A 17489-nucleotide genomic window follows, 5' to 3' on the forward strand; every position below is an offset into this window, starting at 1 on the left:
ACCCTGGATCATTGTTACTCTAACTTCCGCGACGCATATAAGGCCCTGCCCCGCCCCCTTTCGGAAAAGCTGACCACGACTCCATTTTGTTGATCCCTGCCTACAGACAGAAACTAAAACAAGAAGCTCCCACGCTGAGGTCTGTCCAACGCTGGTCCGACCAAGCTGACCCCACACTCCAAGACTGCTTCCATCACGTGGACTGGGAGATGTTTCGTATTGCGTCAGACAACAACATTGACGAATACGCTGATACGGTGTGCGAGTTCATTAGAACGTGCGTTGAAGATGTTGTTCCCATAGCAACGATTAAAACATTCCCTAACCAGAAACCATGGATTGATGGCAGCATTCGTGTGAAACTGAAGGCACGAACCACTGCTTTTAATCAGGGCAAGGTGTCTGGTAACATGACTGAATACAAACAGTGCAGCTATTCCCTCCGCAAGGCTATCAAACAAGCTAAGCGCCAGTACAGAGACAAAGTAGAATCTCAACGGCTCAGACACAAGAGGTATGTGGCAGGGTCTACAGTCAATCACGGACTACAGGAAGAAACCCAGCCCAGTCATGGACCAGGATGTCTTGCTCCCAGGCAGACTAAATAACTTTTTTGCCCGCTTTGAGGACAATACAGTGCCACTGACACGGCCTGCAACGGAAACATGCGGTCTCTCCTTCACTGCAGCCGAAGTGAGTAAGACATTTAAACGTGTTAACCCTCGCAAGGCTGCAGGCCCAGACGGCATCCCCAGCCGCGCCCTCAGAGCATGCGCAGACCAGCTGGCCGTTGTGTTTACGGACATATTCAATCAATCCCTATACCAGTCTGCTGTTCCCACATGCTTCAAGAGGGCCACCATTGTTCCTGTTCCCAAGAAAGCTAAGGTAACTGAGCTAAACGACTACCGCCCGTAGCACTCACATCCGTCATCATGAAGTGCTTTGAGAGACTAGTCAAGGACCATATCACCTCCACCCTACCTGACACCCTTGACCCACTCCAATTTGCTTACCGCCCAAATAGGTCCACAGACGATGCAATCTCAACCACACTGCACACTGCCCTAACTCATCTGGACAAGAGGAATACCTATGTGAGAATGCTGTTCATCGACTACAGCTCGGCATTCAACACCATAGTACCCTCCAAGCTCGTCATCAAGCTCGAGACCCTGGGTCTCGACCCCGCCCTGTGCAACTGGGTACTGGACTTCCTGACGGGCCGCCCCCAGGTGGTGAGGGTAGGCAACAACATCTCCTCCCCGCTGATCCTCAACACTGGGGCCCCACAAGGGTGCGTTCTGAGCCCTCTCCTGTACTCCCTGTTCACCCACGACTGCGTGGCCATGCACGCCTCCAACTCAATCATCAAGTTTGCGGACGACACAACAGTGGTAGGCTTGATTACCAACAACGACGAGACGGCCTACAGGGAGGAGGTGAGGGCCCTCGGAGTGTGGTGTCAGGAAAATAACCTCACACTCAACGTCAACAAAACTAAGGAGATGATTGTGGACTTCAGGAAACAGCAGAGGGAACACCCCGCATCCACATCGATGGAACAGTAGTGGAGAGGGTAGCAAGTTAAGTTCCTCGGCATACACATCACAGACAAACTGAATTGGTCCACTCACACAGACAGCATCGTGAGGAAGGCGCAGCAGCGCCTCTTCAACCTCAGGAGGCTGAAGAAATTTGGCTTGTCACCAAAAGCACTCACAAACTTCTACAGATGCACAATCGAGAGCATCCTGGCGGGCTGTATCACCGCCTGGTATGGCAACTGCACCGCCCTCAACCGTAAGGCTCTCCAGAGGGTAGTGAGGTCTGCACAACGCATCACCAGGGGCAAACTACCTGCCCTCCAGGACACCTACACCACCCGATGCTACAGGAAGGCCATAAAGATCATCAAGGACATCAACCACCCGAGCCACTGCCTGTTCACCCCGCTGCCATCCAGAAGGCGAGGTCAGTACAGGTGCATCAAAGCTGGGACCGAGAGACTGAAAAACAGCTTCTATCTCAAGGCCATCAGACTGTTAAACAGCCACCACTAACATTGAGTGGCTACTGCCAACACACTGTCAATGACACTGACTCTACTCCAGCCACTTTAATCATGGGAATTGATGGGAAATGATGTAAATATATCTCTAGCCACTTTAAACAATGCTACCTTATATAATGTTACTTACCCTACATTGTTCATCTCATATGCATACGTTGATACTGTACTCTATATCATCGACTGCATCCTTATGTAATACATGTATCACTAGCCACTTTAACTATGCCACTTGGTTTACATACTTATCTCATATGTATATACTGTACTCGATATCATCTACTGTATCTTGCCTATGCTGCTCTGTACCATCACTCATTCATATATCTTTATGTACATATTCTTTATCCCCTTACACTGTGTATGACAGTAGTTTTCTTTTTTTTGTTGGAATTGTTAGTTAGATTACTTGCTCGTTATTACTGCATTGTCGGAACTAGAAGCACAAGCATTTCGCTACACTCGCATTAACATCTGCTAACCATGTGTATGTGACAAATAAAATTTGATTTTGATTTGATTTGAGTAACAGGAGGGTCTCAGTCTCAGGATTTGGGCCATAAACCTGCTTCTTGTTCTGTGACCATAAAGTGCTAGACTAGTGCAGAGTTACAGACACAGGGCTGTAGCATGTGACAGAAGTAAACCCCCAGAACCCCACACTAAAGAGAAGGGCTGGGTGAGAGTATCCATCTCTAATGCTGAAACATGAACATTCAATACTTCCTCTTCTCCTCTAGAGACCAGGGTCATGTTCAGTAGGGCACAAAAAGGAAAAACAACACGTTCAGGGAATACCTGTCTTTTTTGCTCAGTTTCAAAATGTTTTCAACCAACATCCATTTCAAAAGAGGACAGCTGAGACTCTTTTCTTCTAAAGCATACACAATCTGTGCTCCAAATGGAAGAGAACCCTCCTTTACTTACATTGTAGGCGTTAACGATGAGTTGTATGATGTTCTTGGAGTCCTGATCCAGAATCTCCACTGTGGTTCCAGGTATCAGTGCTGTGAAATTCTGCATAAACACAAGATAGAAGAAATGTTATTAAATAAACAAATATTTGCAGGAATTCACACAATAAAGGCCCCTATACATACCGAACTGTACATACCGAACTGTACACACCGAACTGTACACACCGAACTGTACACACCGAACTGTACACACCAAACAGTACATACCGAACTGTACATACCGAACTGTACACACCGAACTGTACACACCGAACTGTACACACCGAACTGTACACACCGAACTGTACACACCATAAACACCAAACACACAGCTAATCTCAATACTGAACATACAATTCAATAAAAAAAATATACCTTGTAAATGACATACAGCCTTTTTGTCACAGCGAAGATGAGATAGATGTTGTTTGCAGCCAGCTTCTCTCCCAGAAGAGCCAGAGAGGGGTAGTCCTACAGAGACAAATCTTATGTTAGAGACATTTCTTTAAAGTTCAATAGGTTAGCTTCCATCTCACCCCGTCAGGAAGTTAGTGAAGAGAAGCGATTTCTCCCCTGATTCCAGTGTAGTGTTTACGTTAGTGTCCCCTGACATTTCCTTTCTCGCCAGCAGAAAGGACAAAGAACACTGAAGTGGTTTAGACCTATGAACTTACAGCTCTGCACTAGAGTTGTGCATTAAAATGTGAATCCTAACTTCCACTTAAGTCAAATGTTCGCTATGGTGAAGGTATGAATGAGTGAAAATGTTTAAGCATTGAATAAATAATCACTTTCTCACAATCAGATTTGAGATTTTTGGCTTCAGTAAGCCTTTGATTTGGATGTACACTATGACAATCAACAGTGAGAGTTACACTTCAAATGGACTGTGACAAACATTTGCCTCTGCACCTTCTCCAGTTCAACGGTTTCCCTGAAAAACAGAGCTCTGTTCTAGGAAGTGCGTATTCCTTTCGTCCCACAATCAGATGAGAGAGGAGAAACCTACTTAGCCTGTTGCTGAGGATCCACAGATGGTGAATTCTTTGGATTTGTGTTGGAGTACCTCCACTGAACTTAATGCGATCAGATGTAACATGACTACAATGCCCAAAGCATCCAATGACACAGAGCAAATAACTATAGAAACATTTAGCGATTCCGGGAGAAACCACCCGAATACCAGAATATTTTTATTCACTTAACCAATTTTCATATTATTGAGTTGGATTGATTGAAATTCACATGATGTTAATTATGTTTTCATTACATTAGCTCTTTGGACAAATAGCGATAGCTATGTAAACTCAAACTGTGTGGATGAATATATCTTTGTTTAAATCAAACTAAATGAAAAAAATGATCTGTTTAGCATGGCGTTTAGAATGTCTTTATGTCCTCTCTCAAGACATTTAACATTCTAGTAATTTCTTATCCACAGCGACTTACAGTAGTGAGTGCATGCATTATCGTACTTGTCCCCTGTGGGAATCAAACCCACAACGCTGGCGTTGCAAGTGCCATGCTCGACCAACTGAGCCACATGGGACCATTGCTGAGCTCTCAGCCTGTTGCTCTCAACTGTTGTCTAAATTAACTTCTATGTGAACTTTCCCTGAGATAATTACAGCTTTTAACTTGCACTTCCTATGGCTGTCAGGAGATAAGCAGCTGCAATAAGACATGAAGTGAGTTCCCAATACAGTAAGCAGGAGCTCCAGCGGAAGCAGAGCCAGGCAGACTCAGCAAACCAGTATACTTCAAAGAATACACTGCATTCTTCCTTTTAGAAATATAGCTCGGCTCTGGTCGTCAAAGAATCAGACCAGCGGCGGAAAATGCGCCTGAGAAGTTATCTTTACCTCAAAGCAAAGTCCATTCTTGAGAGGTGCCGCTTGAGTAGAGAATTTCAATATCTATTGAATAACCCAAGCAATATATCACAATGGCAATGTGGATAATAACCATGTTATAATGATGTCATTGATGTTCTAGCTCTAGAGTAACCATGCTATAATGATGCCAGTGATGTTCTAGCTCTAGGGTAACCTTGTTATAATGATGTCAGTGATGTTATAGCACTATACTAACCATGGGACAATGATGTCAATGACGTTCTAGCTTGGGAGTAACCATGTTATAATGATGTCAGTGATGTTATAGCACTATACTAACCATGTTATAATGATGCCAGTGATGTCCTAGCTCTAGAGTAACCATGTTATAATGATGTCAGTGATGTCCTAGCTCTAGGGTAACCATGTTATAATGATGTCAGTGATGTCCTAGCTCTAGAGTTACCATGTTATAATGATGTCAGTGATGTCCTAGCTCTAGAGTAACCATGTTATAATGATCTCAGTGATGTTATAGCACTATAGTAACCATGTTATAATGACAGTAATGTTATAGCTCTATAGTAACCATGTTACAATGACAGTGATGTTATAGCTCTATGGTAACCATGTTATGACAGTGATGTTATAGCTCTATAGTAACCATGTTATAATGACAGTGATGTTATAGCTCTATGGTAACCATGTTATAATGACAGTGATGTTGTAGCTCTATGGTAACCATGATATAATGACAGTGATGTTGTAGATCTATGGTAACCATGACTCTTGTCTTACCATGTTGGTGGAGCCACTGTACTCATTCTTCTCATTCATGTGGCACTCCCCATCATGGGGCTGGACCAGCCCTCCCAGCTTACCGTCCAAGGCCAGGTGAGGCACATCGTCTGTGGCAAACACCAGCAGGTGGAAGGCCTCCTTCCTCCAGCCTATCCTCTCCTGCACAGGGGAAAGGAGATGGCCACATCACTGAAAGTCTTAGAGACACCTTACTTGGGTCTACATTAGTCCCCTCCATAGTAGGCTATGTGTAAATGCAGAGGGGATAAGTCCGTGAGATCAAAACAGATGTGAACATGCAGGCTTAATAACAAAAAAGAGGCGTGTTCCCCAACTGATCCTAGATAGTTATTGAGAAATTGTTTATGGAATTTATTTGAGATATAACTGTTCTAGAAAGAGTTTGAAAAAGACCTTGGCACAACAACACAACCTCTCAGCTATACAGAGAGTAACAGTTCCAGACCCTATGAAACAATATCACTTCACTAAGAACAGGAAAGGAAAACCCTATCACTTTCCACCAGCTTGACAACCACTGACCCACAGATAAACAAGGAGGGTAACACAAGTGTTTTATCCAGAACAAGGCCATTGTCAACGGGAAGCAGAGGCCAACAAAAGAGCACAGAAGCAGAGAGCGCATTAGTCTCAACACAGTGATGAGTAATGGCATGACACTAAACAAACCTGACCTTTCACCAGTGTGTAGGCATATAAAGGCACCCATGTGATGCCCAACTCAGTACATTATGTGCCACAGTACACAAAAGAAAGAGATGTGAGTTGGCACACAGTCTTTTTGAACAGCATGCTAGATGCATCCCTGTCATATTCAGCTATGCCATACTTCAAATGTGTTTTGGCTGGAGTTGTAGTTCAGCATGTTACCATGCCCATTTGCTATTTACGTTCCTTGAAGGGAACCCCTTGTGTTTATTTTTACAGGGGAACAAAGAGGTACATATAGCTGAATATTCTTCAATTGGTCAACAATGCAAATTATTCATCATTCACAGTAAGTGAAACAAAGATATCAAAAAAGTTTTGACCAACCACCAAACTGTCCAATCCAAGGTGCTACACCCAATTACATGGTAGAGCTGGGAGGGAAGGGAGACATTCTCTTCCAGTAAAAACAATTAACTCCTGTTCAGACAACAGCCCAACACTGGGATATGACTGGGCCTGTTTCTCTGTTAGTGAGTCAGTTATCTCCTTATTTAAACAGCTGCACCAGACTACAATTCCTGTTCAACCCCCTGGTCAATAGTGTTTGTGACTTGGGTTAATTAGGCCAACAGTAAAAAAAAAAACTAACCGGGAACAGGAAGGACCTACCTAGACTTGTCCAATAAGAAATGCTCATTTGAGTTTTCCATTGTGTGTGCCAATGAACACTACCAGGGCCTAAATCCACCATGTCTGTCTGACTGACAGCTTACAGGGAAAAAACTAAAAGGACTTAACTTACAGCAGACCTGGTCCTGATTGGTTAGGGTTAAGGTTAGGGTTATAGGTTGACATGCCAGTCAGTCACGTCCCTTTAGTCGCACCGTGGCCTCAGCTCACCTTACAGACGGCAGCCTGCAGGATGGCATCGAAGCCTCCCTCCGGAGCGTCCCTGTTGCGAGACACCATCTGTTTCTGTACTTCCTCGTTGAAGCGATCCACTTTGTCAGTCAAGGAGAGGAGGTGGCGGAACCCGAAGGAGGGGACACAGCTGGGGAACAGTTTGTATCTGTGGAGAGAGAAAGTTTTAAATAAAATGTTTAACTACATAGAGGATGCTATGCATGTAACCGACCTGGCATTGTTTTTCTGCGTTCAATTGAGCTTGTCTGTCCCAAATGGAACCAATTAAATGGTCCCAAAAGTGCCAACCCTGCCCATCTGGCACATCCACACAGGCTCTCCTTCAGGCAAACTATTTGAAATACTGTTTCAACCTAGGTCTGTTGGCTACATTGAGGATGTGTACGTAATGTAAATAAAACAGTTTCCCCAAGAGGAAGACCTCTGGGACATTCTAACACACCCTTCATCCTGGAGGAAACACAGATCCTGAATTTGAGTCATTTGTATAGCTTGTTTTTGCAAGGGGGAAGAGGGCAGGGCTGTGTTAAGGACGAGAGGCCCAGATGTTATGATCTGTCCTCTGCGCCTTTAATGTTTTCCAGCAGTACTGGCTCTTTGACTGCGACACACACAGTCCACACGCAGGACCCAGGGAATAACCTAACTGGGAAGTGATGTGTGATGATGTCAGTAAGTTAGTGCAGCTTTAATCTCACCTCGGGGAAAATGTGGTGTGTGTGTGATGTCTGGTCCCTTTCAGCCTGCCATCATCATCCACAACAAGCCTCAGAATCACTAACCTTACAGTATGAGGACAGTGTCCATTTTGTGTCTGTTGGTGACAGTTTCTTAGTAAAAAATAGAAATCTGCACTTGCACAGCAAAAACCACAGTCACAACATGGACCCAAAATTAAACTGCAATCCTCCTTTTTGATTCTCAATCCTACACCCAAACCCATGACCATGCTACTGTAAGTCAGTAGCAGTAGTGCCCTTTCTGAGTCCTCACCCATTGCAGGGGTTGTCCTGGTACTTGCGGGCCGTGTAGGAGAAGGGGGACATGTTCTTGTCGACAAAGGATCCGAAGCCCAGTCTGAAGTTGCTGGTGAGTTTCCTCATCTCATCGGCCAGTTTGGTCCCCAGGTTCCTGATGGTGTCCAGGTCATCCTTCATGGACAGAGACAGGTCCATCAGGTAGTACAGGTCCACTGGGTAGTCCTCCACTTGACGCACCTGCACTTTGAATGATGTCTGGTCACCTTGTGGGAGGGGATATGGATAACGTGTCATTGCTTTAGTAGGCTGACAAATCAATCAGCACACAAATTGTTCTGCTAGGTTGCCTTTTTACGTTGTTTTTTTTCTCGTACAGCTCAGGACTCTCCAAATCCTTAGGTTCAAACTCTGTTGCCTTGGCAGCACATTGTGGTCTGAGATGGTGAACTAGGCTTACCTTATATTGCATGTAAAGTGGGTAACTTCCCCTGTTTTCATGCCATACATGAAACAAACCAACTGGACTACTATGCTAGGACTGGAGGATTACCTGGTCGGAGACTGAGGGAGATCTTCTGGGGCATGATCTGGATGACATCATACTGGGTAGGCCCGGAGCCTTTGGAGCTGAGGGGTTCGCTCTTCACTACCTTGGTGCTGCTACGGGGACTCTCCATATGATGGGCTTCACAGCCCCTCTTCTGCAGGTTCTGACGCAGGTCACACCGCGACATCAGGGTCCTTGCACTGCCAAACTTCTGACGGAAGAACAAAACAAATAGCGCCTGTAATCCCGTGTAGAGTTAGCACACTGGTCTGACTCAGACCTGGCTTCTGTTGAGTATGGTAAGGGAAAATAGAGGAGGTGGGAATCTTTTATATTATTCGTTTAGTTCTAGGTCCTCTATAACAGGAGGTATGTAGACACTCCACTATAAACAGAGATCAACAATGGTTCCAGAACTGCACTGGTACACTGACATGTTTTGGCTCTTTGAAACAACATGCCATCATCACTCCTGAGTATATAGAATATAGAATATTAACCATATGAGAGTCCTCACCTCACGCACACTCAGCCAGCTATTTGGTTCAGTATGCCACATTTAGAAATGTAGTGTGAGGATTACTACTGTCACCACGTGGTGCATCATAAACCCAACAAGTTGGAGGAATGTGGCACTTGCCCTACCTCTTGTGCACACCAGGCACAGCTTGGATGGATGATGAGGCATTCTTCACAAGACAGAGCGCTGCCACTCATACACACATTCAGACCTGAAAGTAGAAAAAGTCAAAGTTACCAACATTATTCCAGAGATTCTATTTGATCATTCATGACATTTGATTACTAGCCAATGAAACTCAGGACATATGTATTAAAGTCACAGTCTAATAAACGATGTAATACAATAGCCTACTATTTGACACATTACATTCAGTTTGATTCGTGCTAAAGCGCGCAGGTAGGATATGGCAAATTACAATTTAGTCTTGAATGATTTCTTACGCGTCAGAGTGAAACATAGAGTGAAACATAGTGCCTTGGTCCTCCTTTCTTTTTGATGAACAATTTACCCCTTTTAACAAAGAGCACTTTCTGTCTACCAACATGTACTATTGTGGACCTTACCAACATGTACTATTGTGGCCTCCCTTCCTCCTCTTTCTACTAAATATGATTTATACTTCAATGCAACATGACAATACTCTCAAACATTTCAAAGAGAAAGACTAAACACTAAATAACGTTACCCTTTTGTGGTTTTCTAGTGTATATGGCAACATTGTTGCAGGATATTCGCGGCTACTGTAACAACTGACCAGATGTTAATACACGTATGGTGCGATTGCCTTCTAAAACCAAAACTAGTCAGCACTTTCCCGTGGAATACTGCCATTATAGACCATTACAAGACAAGTTTCGCGAAAACTGGGTATCAAAACATTTAAGAAAAACGATCTTACCTTGTGCAACATTGTGAATAAATATTTCCAGAATCATGCAGCCAAGAGCTGTACGGTACAACAACTGCCACGGGTTCCACATAATTTCCTCGTATTGGAAAGTTATTCAAAAGTCTCGTTTCGATAAGTTTTCTGGAACGTTTGTGGCACTAAAGTCTACAGTCGAACCTTTCGATAGATCCACGTTCTGTCCTCTCGTCGGTGCAGAGTAGTGAACAAGTCTTTGTCACATTTAAACTCCAGCAAAGCGAATTGGCCCGACAATGTTACGCGGCCTCTAAACAAACATTGCAATTCATTGTCCCACAGAAGTATTCCACATAACAGAAACAAAACAATATTTTTTAAATACTGGGTTCAGAGTCAAGAGCTGTGATTTTTGCAAATAGTTATGCAGAGCCAGCCTATCATGTTGTCCGTAGTTCACCCATAGCCGACATCCTTGGCTCTTGTTTTCCAATACTTTCCCATCCGTTATAACCCCTTATTTGGTGTGTAACAATTCCCTTGATAAAATTAAATGTAGGTACAAGTTTGGCTTAAATGTAGAATAGAATTCCAGCTCACGAGAATAGTTTACCCCTACCCAACAAGTTTGTTCTTCAGTCCCCTGCTGTGTTCAACGCTTTGCCAGTTGGAGACTCCGCCCACTTGCCGCTGGTGGGTTGAGTCTCCGCACATTTCCAAATAAGGGGGGGGGGGTATCCGTTAACCCCTTTCTTTGTTTACCATTCCACACCAGCTCGCGTTGTCTATCTCCACCAGACTCGCTCAGGACACAGGTTGAAATATCAAAACGAACTCTGAACCAGCTATATTATTTTGGTCAGGTCGAAACATTCATGGACATTTAGCCAGCTAGCTTGCTGTTGCTAGATAATTTGTCCTTGAATATAAAAATTGTGTTGTTATTTTACCTAAAATGTAAAAAGTATTATTTTTTTTTAATTCTCTACTCCTACAATTAATCCACACCTAGTCAGTTTCTAGTAATCTCTCGTAGTTGTCCTCTTCTTCTTCTGTGGATTTTATATGGCGGTTGGGCAACCAACTTTAAGATGCTTTACTGCAACCAACTGGACTGGAATGTGAACCTCAATCATCTTTCAATCACCCACATTGGTATATGGTCATAAAAAACAACGAGGGGATGGGTAACGCAGGCCTGACAGTGCTTCAGGTGTCTCAAATAGAACCAAGTTCTATTTTAGCGCCTGGCTATGCAGACGCTCGTTGACATGTGAGAGCAGTTAGGATGACATTTTTTAATAAAAGCCCATTTATGCTCGATCTGAAAATGTGGTCGGAGGTTCCGTACGGAGGGTGTAATGCAATTGCGTAGCCTCCAGAGGCATGCAGAGGCCAAATTCAGCTCCGTACCGCATCGCCTCCCAAATTCATGACAATGCGGAGTGCTCCCTATACAGTGGCCTCCATCATTCTTAGATGGAAGTAGATTAGAACCACCAAGACTCTTCCTAGACCTGGTTGGCCGGCCAAACTGAGCAATCGAGGGAGAAGGGCCTTGGTCAGGGAGGTGACCAAGAACCCGATGGTCACTCTGACAGAGCTCCTGAGTTCCTATGTGGAGATGGGAGAATCTTCCAGAAGGACAACCATCTCTACAGCCTCTCCACCAACCAGGCCTTTATGGCGGAAGGAAGCCACTCCTCAGTAAAATGCACTTGACAGCCTGCTTGGAGTTTGCCAAAAGGCACCTAAAGACTCAGACCATGAGAAACAAGATTCTCTGGTTTGACGAAACTAAGATTCAACTCTTTGGCCTGAATGCCAAGCGTCATATCTGGAGGAAATCTGTCACGATCCCTACAGTGAAGCATGATGGTGGCAGAATCCTGCTGTGGGGATATTTTTCAGCGGCAGGGACTGGGAGACCAGTAAGGATTGAGGAAAAGATGAACTGAGCAAAGTACAGAGAGATCCTTGATGAAAACCTGCTCCAGAGCACTCAGGACCTCAGATTGGGGCAAAGATTCACCTTCCAATAGGACAACGACCCTAAGCACACAGCCAAGACAACGCAGGAGTGGCTTTGGGACAAGTCTCTAAATGTCCTTGAGTGGCCCACTCAGAGCCTGGACTTGAACCTGATCAAACATCTCTGGAGAGACCTGGAAATAGCTGTGCAGCGATGTTCCCCATCCAACCTGACAGAGCTTGAGAGGATCTGCAGAGAAGAATGGGAGAAACTCCCCAAATACAGGTGTGCCAAGCTTGTAGCGCCATACCCAAAAGACTCCAGGCTATAGTCGCTGCCAAAGGTGCTTCAACAAAGTACTGAGTAAAAGGTCTGAATACTTATGTAAACGTAAAAACCCACATTTGTGACAATGCGGAAGGCTCCATATACCATGCATTCAGAAGTATTCACATCCCTTGACTTTTTCTCATTTTGTTATGTCACAGCCCTTATTCTAAAATATATTTTTTAAATTCTAAAACCTTGTTTTTGCTTTGTCATTCTGGGGTATTGTGTGTAGATTGATGAGGGAAAAAAAACAATTTAATACATTTTAGCATAAGGCTGTAAAGTAACAAAATGTGGAAAAAGTCAAGGGGTCTGAATATTTTTAGAATGCAATATGTAAGAGCCAATTTATGATTGAACTGACAATGTGGTTGGAGCCACCATATGGATGGTGTGACGCAATTGCGAAGCCTTCGGAGGCACGCATCTCCGCATCGTCATGCACTTCTCAAATTTTGTAACATTGCGGAGGGCTCCGTATAGCTCTGCATTGACATGATTGGTTGATGGTAGGTGAGGGCAGGAGGTCCTGTATAAACACAAACTCCCTTCCTTGACAACTTCCACGCTGCTCCGTGAAACGTAAGAAGTATAAATGCCCTGCAGAGGCCGATTCACTGTAAATATTGCATGGCCAATTCAGACACAGATTGACCATGCAGGGCCTTTAACATGTATGTCTAAAATTATTTTGCATGGCTGGTGCACACAACGCAGTCAGTCGGTGTGATCAGCGTGTAACATACCTGTCAAACTCATTCCACAGAGGGCCGGGTGTCTCTGGGTTTTCGCTCATCCCTTGTACTTTATTGATTAATTAAGGTCACTAAGGAACTCCCCTCACCTGGTTGTCTAGGTTTTAAATGAAAGGAAAAACAAAAACCAGCAGCCTCTTGGCCCTCCATGGAATGAGTTTGACAACCCTGCTTTAACACATTGCATTGAAACCTTGGTAGCTGACACACAAATCCATGATATTGACCTACAAAAGTCAACAAAGAATAGGCAGTATGCTACTGTAACAGCAGTAAGGTCACCATACATTTCACATTTAGGGCTGTGACTGCCATTTGAGGAAATAGGCTTATTGAGGATATTGAATTAGGCTCTTGGCCCAGTCTATTGATGGTATAAAGTGAGAATTAAGCTATACAGTATAATGTCTTCCACAAAAACTGTCTCTGCTTAGTCAATATATAACCTAATTGCCTTATTGAGCACAGTCCGCAGTCATGTGATGTGATCTCTGTTAAGTGATACGATAGAGCGTGTGTACAGTGAATCCTCATTATCCAGGGAGCACATGTAATCAGCACCCCTTTTACATATGCATTGATACCCCAACGGTTCACACCTCACTAGAATGGCTCAGTCGAATATTTCGTCAAGTATTCGGTGATCAACAAAAAACAAAAACCTGGAAGCTTGCGCCACCTGCTGGCCATAGACAGAGACGTGCGAGAACATACACGATGATGAGAGATGTGCAGGGGTGAAAGTAAGGCGTACTGGTAAAACAGCCTATCATAATAAATAAAACAAAATGTCAAGAGAACTGTAGGCTATTACACCATTATTAATCATTGCTGCATGTCAGAGGAGTGAAAAATGAGGGAATGGACTTGAAAACAGGTGGTATAGCCTGTGTATCATAGTAAACTAAACATAGTGGATGAGTTGCTTACCTCATTCAAATGAATCAAAATTGACAATAAATATAGTAACCTGTGTTTAAAAACAAAGGTGTTGTCTTGTAGTCTTGGGGGCCTGGGGCGTCTCCAGATAGCCCTGTCTTTGTGCTGGCTGTGGAACCTGACTGCTGCTGTTGGGTTTGGCCCCTGGCCCTGACTCTGACCCGGGGTCCCAGTGTTGCTGGGTCAGTGAATGTGAACGACCTGCACAGTTTGTCCCGGCATACTGTACCCGTCCATCTCACGCACTGCACTCTCAGCCACCTTTGGACCACTCATGGTCACTTTGGCAACTCTACAGGAACAGAGAACGTAGGTGAAAACATTGACATGTAGTCCATTCGTTCATGTGGAGGGTTAAAGCCCTTGTAATACAAAAGTCTTTCTGCTATTGATCTAGTTGTAATTATGTTGACATCTTTGTGTAACAACAGTTATGTAGTTTCAGTCTACACTGAGGTTGTTGCTCACTTCAGATGCCTGATAGTTCTCAAACAAGAGCATTACTTCTCCCTGTAAAATCGGACAGGCAGTGAACTTTTATTAGGATCTGCTGCTCTCTGGTGGTCACATTACTCACACTTTCCCAATTCCATTCTTTACTTGATTCCTCACATCCTATCTCCTTGCTTCCTTTCAGACAGAATTGGAGAAGGCCAAAGGGGAGGGACCTTGGACATTCTCCAAAACAGTCTCAAGGAATTGAGAAAAGATTAATTGAGTAAGAGACATTGTCTCATACTGAGGCTTACCTCCGTTACATCACAGGGTAGGCATAGGAAGGAGCTCTGATCCTTCTCCCTTTCCCTAATGACTCCTAGAGGAAAATATAAGTTCATGTTTAAACACTTCTTATGAATGTGTTATGAAGTCCTTATGTAGCTACCGATAGGTAGTGTTACCGAAACATCAAATTCAGCTATATTCAGTCAAATACTGAACTACGACCCAATCCCAAACGATGCACTTTGAAACACTTGAAACTCAAACATCTGTGTATGGAAAATCTTCTGTCCATCATGCAGCTTTTTCCACTACCCAAATACTTGCCATTTTCACCCTCCTCCACGACCACAGCCAGACCTCCTTCCTTCAGTGCCCCACCTTCAGGCCCACGGTCCTCCGCTGCCTTGTACCATGCCTCGCTGGAGTTGTGGTCTTTGGTTCCACCTGTTGAGTGTGAGAGTTAGTAAATCCAGGTGGATCTGAACCAGCTCTGAGAACACTGTGGAACACCATAGTGCAACGCATTGCATGTTTATTCATTCAACATGTCCATGGATGAATGAGTGAATAGGTCTCGTTACCTGGCCCCCCGGTTGGCCACAGGCTGCTTTGGGAGGAGGATGACTGCCTTCCCAGACCTGCTTCCCTCAGTCTCCAGGTGGACCACTGGACCTTTCCCCTATAGGACCCTCCTGTCCCAAGAATCGATGAAAGAGACTGGGACACCAGTCTGTTTAACTCTCCCTCTTCTTCACCACCTATACTGACGTCCTCTACGCGAATATCCCCTACCTATCCCCTGCAACTACTGGGATCTCCTATCTGAGGCGCTGGAGGATAGAAAGAATAACATTTCAACAACAGCCAACTCGATTCATTTATTTATTTATTTATTTATTCATCCATTCATTCTTTAATTCATTAATATACCTACCCAGACAGAGCATTTCCCAAAGACTCGTCAATTATCTGACTGCGTAGTACAACCCTAAATGTACTGAGAGGAAGGAGGGGTACTAGAGGATGCTCAACTGTAGGGTGGATGTAGATGGTCCCCGAGGTGATCCTCTGGGAGTCGACAGACAGGGGTCTGAGCTGGTCGAGGGGTACCCGACAGGACCTATCTCATCTCTCTGTCGTCCACCTTCAGGACCTGCGGCACCTTCTGGTGGAGTCTGGTGTGCACTGAGACTGATCCATCTTGGTTTCGCCTAGTGGGGGTGTCTCGTTTGAATCAGGTGTCCCCTCATTTACTTGCTTTATACATGAAAACAATCCCATCCTAATCCATAACACTGTGATAGTTAACATTGTTATTTGCTGGCTCGTACCTCGAGGCCTCCTCCTCATTAGCTAGGATCCCGGGGCAGTTGTCGTAAATCCAATCACAGTACTCGCTGCAGTCTCCTGTGCAGGAAGACACTATACTGCCTTCAGGTGGCACCGCCTCCTCTGCTCCTCTGGGCTGCTCAGTGCTTCCCTTGGTGACCACGAGTGACAGTGAGTCGTCACAGTCCGGCTCCGCTGACTGGCTGGTGTTGATGCTGGTGTTGGTGGTGTTGTTACACAGTGGTGCAACTTTCACTGGGGATGGGTCCCCCCCAGGTTTTATCAATGGAATGTGATACAAGCGAGGCACTGGTGTGCTTTAGGACCATGCGTACTCCTCAGAGAGGTCGGGTAGGCTGTTTGGAGTGTTTATCTGACATACATTTTTATAATAATAATAATGTCTCCCCACTTCTAAAACCAAAGTTGCACCCCTGTTGTTACACTCCATCCTAGTGCTGTTGAAACTATAGTTCTCTGGAGGAGTCTCCTGGTCAAACATGGGGAAGTCTGCCGTCTGGTCGTGCATGGACATGGAGATGACCATGGACTCATATTGGTCATGGATGGCAGACAGGCTCTGCATCTCCAGCTCCATATCCAGAGAGAATCTAGCCTGGACTGACGGGTCCTTACACACCATCAAACTACTGCTGTTGCCATCCTGCCACCCTCCTTCCTCCCACAGCTGAGACATCAGCTGGACCTAGGTGCAGTGCCCGTCCTGTCGGCCTGGAGAATCCTCTGTGGCAATATGGCCGCCACTGGTATCACCACAGGCTGACTGGAAGCTGTCCTATAGGCTGACTAGACAGCCCACTGCTGGGGTAGTGAAGGGCTGCTGAGGCTGACAGGCCCTGAACTGCGGCACTGTTCCTGCTGCCACCTGGTGGTAGACTGTCTGGACTCCTCTGTGCCCTGAACAGTTGAACAGATTTAGATCCTCTTTCATGTTGTTGGGAAGAGGAACAAAATAACATGGTTGTATCAAAATAAAGAAACAAGGAAGCTGAAGCAAAACAACTTTGATGCTGTTGTGATGAAATCAATGTCCCTTCGTGGGATTAATAAAGTCCTCCTCCTACTCCTACTACTAGTACTACTACCGCTACTACAACTACTACTACTGCTACTATTACAACAACTACTACTTCTACTACTACTTCTACTGCTACCACACCTACTACTGTCTACTACTACTACTACTACTACTACTGTCTACTACTACTACTACTACCAGTACTACTACTACTGCTACTACTACAAC

At 44.7% G+C, this 17489-nt stretch overlaps 1 protein-coding gene across 2 annotated transcripts in view; it reads right to left on the minus strand.

The window, feature by feature from the left end:
* Positions 1-10847, minus strand: part of LOC112225600 (integrin beta-5) — a 93548-nt gene extending 82701 nt beyond the window's left edge. Inside the window, exons 1-8 of one of the 2 annotated variants that reach the window (XM_024389692.2) lie at positions 10208-10847; positions 9432-9517; positions 8790-8997; positions 8253-8502; positions 7236-7404; positions 5661-5822; positions 3403-3498; positions 2999-3088 (exon numbers count right to left, since the gene is read on the minus strand). In XM_024389692.2, coding sequence (XP_024245460.1) covers positions 2999-3088; positions 3403-3498; positions 5661-5822; positions 7236-7404; positions 8253-8502; positions 8790-8997; positions 9432-9517; positions 10208-10289 — 1143 coding nt within the window. In that variant the 5' untranslated portion in view covers positions 10290-10847. The remainder of the gene's footprint in view (positions 1-2998; positions 3089-3402; positions 3499-5660; positions 5823-7235; positions 7405-8252; positions 8503-8789; positions 8998-9431; positions 9518-10207) is intronic. The other variant, XM_024389693.2, reaches the window with a different exon arrangement.
* Positions 10848-17489: the final 6642 nt, after the last annotated feature.

This window comes from Oncorhynchus tshawytscha, linkage group LG26 (assembly GCF_018296145.1).
Source record: "Oncorhynchus tshawytscha isolate Ot180627B linkage group LG26, Otsh_v2.0, whole genome shotgun sequence".
NCBI classification, from domain to species: domain Eukaryota; kingdom Metazoa; phylum Chordata; class Actinopteri; order Salmoniformes; family Salmonidae; genus Oncorhynchus; species Oncorhynchus tshawytscha.